At 33.7% G+C, this 2,424-nt stretch overlaps 1 protein-coding gene across 1 annotated transcript in view; it reads right to left on the bottom strand.

Moving 5' to 3' along the window:
• Positions 1-313: 313 nt before the first annotated feature.
• Positions 314-2,424, bottom strand: part of LOC107297817 (pre-mRNA-processing factor 17) — a gene marked incomplete at its 3' end in the record, with an annotated part of 27,603 nt that continues 25,492 nt past the window's right edge. Inside the window, exons 4-5 of the mRNA XM_015827179.1 lie at positions 1,110-1,193; positions 314-453 (exon numbers count right to left, since the gene is read on the bottom strand). Coding sequence (XP_015682665.1) covers positions 314-453; positions 1,110-1,193 — 224 coding nt within the window. The remainder of the gene's footprint in view (positions 454-1,109; positions 1,194-2,424) is intronic.

Here is a 2,424-nt window from a genome sequence, read left to right on the forward strand (position 1 = left end):
GTAATGAATAAACACTTTTAAAAAATCAATGATTAGGAAACCTAGTGCTATTCACATATTTTAGACTTTATCTCCCATCAGGTACAGCAGAATGGCCAATTGCAAGCAACTGAATTGTGGGACCTGTAATTCAAAACAGTTGGATAGCATCCAGCTGCTGTCCAGAATTAAGAGTTCCTTTCCCATTTAAAACACAAGAGCAGGAATACAACTGCATATATAAAGTAGTGTCATAAACAGAACGTGGGACTTCCTCATCCCAGTCTTTACTTCCTTTATACTTGAAAATAAAAAAAAAATAAGGGGTACTCACTTCAGAAGGTTTTGCAACTTCCTTTTCATCCACATATTTTGCCCAAGGTCCCAAGAAGCCATCTATATTAGATGCATCATTCTGTTTGAATTTTTTCCTTTTCTCTATTTTCTTTTGCCCCGTTTCAAACACCGTTAGACCTATGGACAATAACAAAAGTTTATGTCCAGATTTGAAAGCAATTCTTACTTTAAGGATGACAGAATGGTCTTCTGCCTCCTGAAATATCAATTGATGCTTTCATACAATATCAAGTTTGATCTGTGGACGGCAAGTTCATGACAATCCCCGTTTGATGCTCATATCTAGCCAATAAAACTCTAAATAGTTTTGGCATGATTTGTAACTATGACGTTTATACACTACTTATACTCTGCTATGATTAGGTTCCGTATTAGTTTTCTCCTTATAGCACATTTATCACGTTAAGAGATAACTAAATAAAGGCATTCTTAGAAAACAAAAAACGGTGATGACTACCTGCAACCTAATACTTTCTTTAGAAATGTTATCACTGGCCCAGAAAACAAAGATAAGCTATGGCAATAAGAAGAGTACTAGAGGTGACAGTTAATCCCCTACCCCCCCCTTTTTGAAGGCAACCATGACATCTTCAGAATTTTAAAACATATCTGAACCACTCAAACAAGTCACAACCCCTGTCGTGAACATGTTTTCTCATCCATCAAAGAGTGATGGTTCATACAACGCTTAATTGTTAGTTTGTGAACGCAAGAATACAGAACAAAAGATAATAATGAAATCATAAATGAAATCATATTTGATGTTTCTTTACCTTGATTTTTTTCTGCTTCTTCTACAGATCCAATATATTTAGTAGGCACTTCGTAATTGTCTATTGAAGGATCTAGTGCATATCCTGCGGGATCAAATCATTTTAAAGTTATCTTTCGTAAAGTATTTTTATTGTCACCATTTTAATTTATACTATCAAGCTCACCAAAAATGTTTGTCCTTGGCTCATGTCTGACACACATTTTTTTTTAAACAAAGATCATTATAAATTAATTATCAACAGATCTTAAGAATTTTCAAAGCTTTTGTTGCTATAATGCTATAAATAAAGATAATTATAATGATTTTATATATGGGATGCATACATGCAGAAACATATATTACTCCCTTTCTATTGATATCTGAGTAAGCTATATATTCAGTCTTTTACATCGTATGGCCACTGAAACAGAAAGCTTCATATTGGTCTAGAATTCAAAAAGTCTATTTTTGAATAGATTATTCAAATACTGATTGTATTTGAAAAAACAACATTTCAGCATTTATTGATAATGTATATTTAATTATATAGACTACAATATATTTAATTCTTTTTTATTTTTAGTGATTTAAGCCCAACTTTAAGTTTTACTCCATGGTTAAAAAAATGGAAGCAATATTACTGCCATTGTAGGATTGAACAAAATTACCTGTTTGTCTTAAAAATGCTTACAAATAACAAAAAAAATGGCAGGATTCCAATCACAATCATCTATTCACACTGCAAAGTGTGAATTGTAACATTAATCAAAAGTAAGGGATCATGCCACCAGTTTTATCTACCTTCCCCCTCCTGTCTGCACACATTTAAACAGAAATACCATTTTTAGTGATTAGGTATTGCTTCAGAATATGAATCACAGTTAACATGAAATCAAGACTGAATCTTTTGGCATTCCACTTCATACCCCCATACAGTTGGATGAGCACTCTTTGAATGATTTGCAAGCTAGCTATCCATTTAACTGTCATTATATCCATTCTACATTAATTGACTCCCTAATCATGAGATCGTGCATGCAGGATAATTGAAAAAAGCCAAAGAATGCCAAAAAGAAATCAGTATGTGCTTCATTTAGTATAGAAAAGCCTTTGGATTGCATCAATCACATCAAGCTGTGGAATGCGCTCAGAAAAATGGGAATCTCAGAACACGCAAGTCAAAAAGCCACAGTCGAACAGAACATGGTGAAACAGGTTGGTTAGCAAAGGAGTGCAACAAGGCTGCATACTCTCCTATTATTCACTGAATGGAAGTGGAATTGGAAGAAGTTTTAAAATTGGAGGAAAAGACCCCAATACCCTGTCCCATGCTA

The sequence above is a fragment of the Protobothrops mucrosquamatus genome, unplaced genomic scaffold (assembly GCF_001527695.2).
Source record: "Protobothrops mucrosquamatus isolate PMUCROS unplaced genomic scaffold, P.Mucros_1.0 scaffold3543, whole genome shotgun sequence".
Taxonomy (NCBI): domain Eukaryota; kingdom Metazoa; phylum Chordata; class Lepidosauria; order Squamata; family Viperidae; genus Protobothrops; species Protobothrops mucrosquamatus.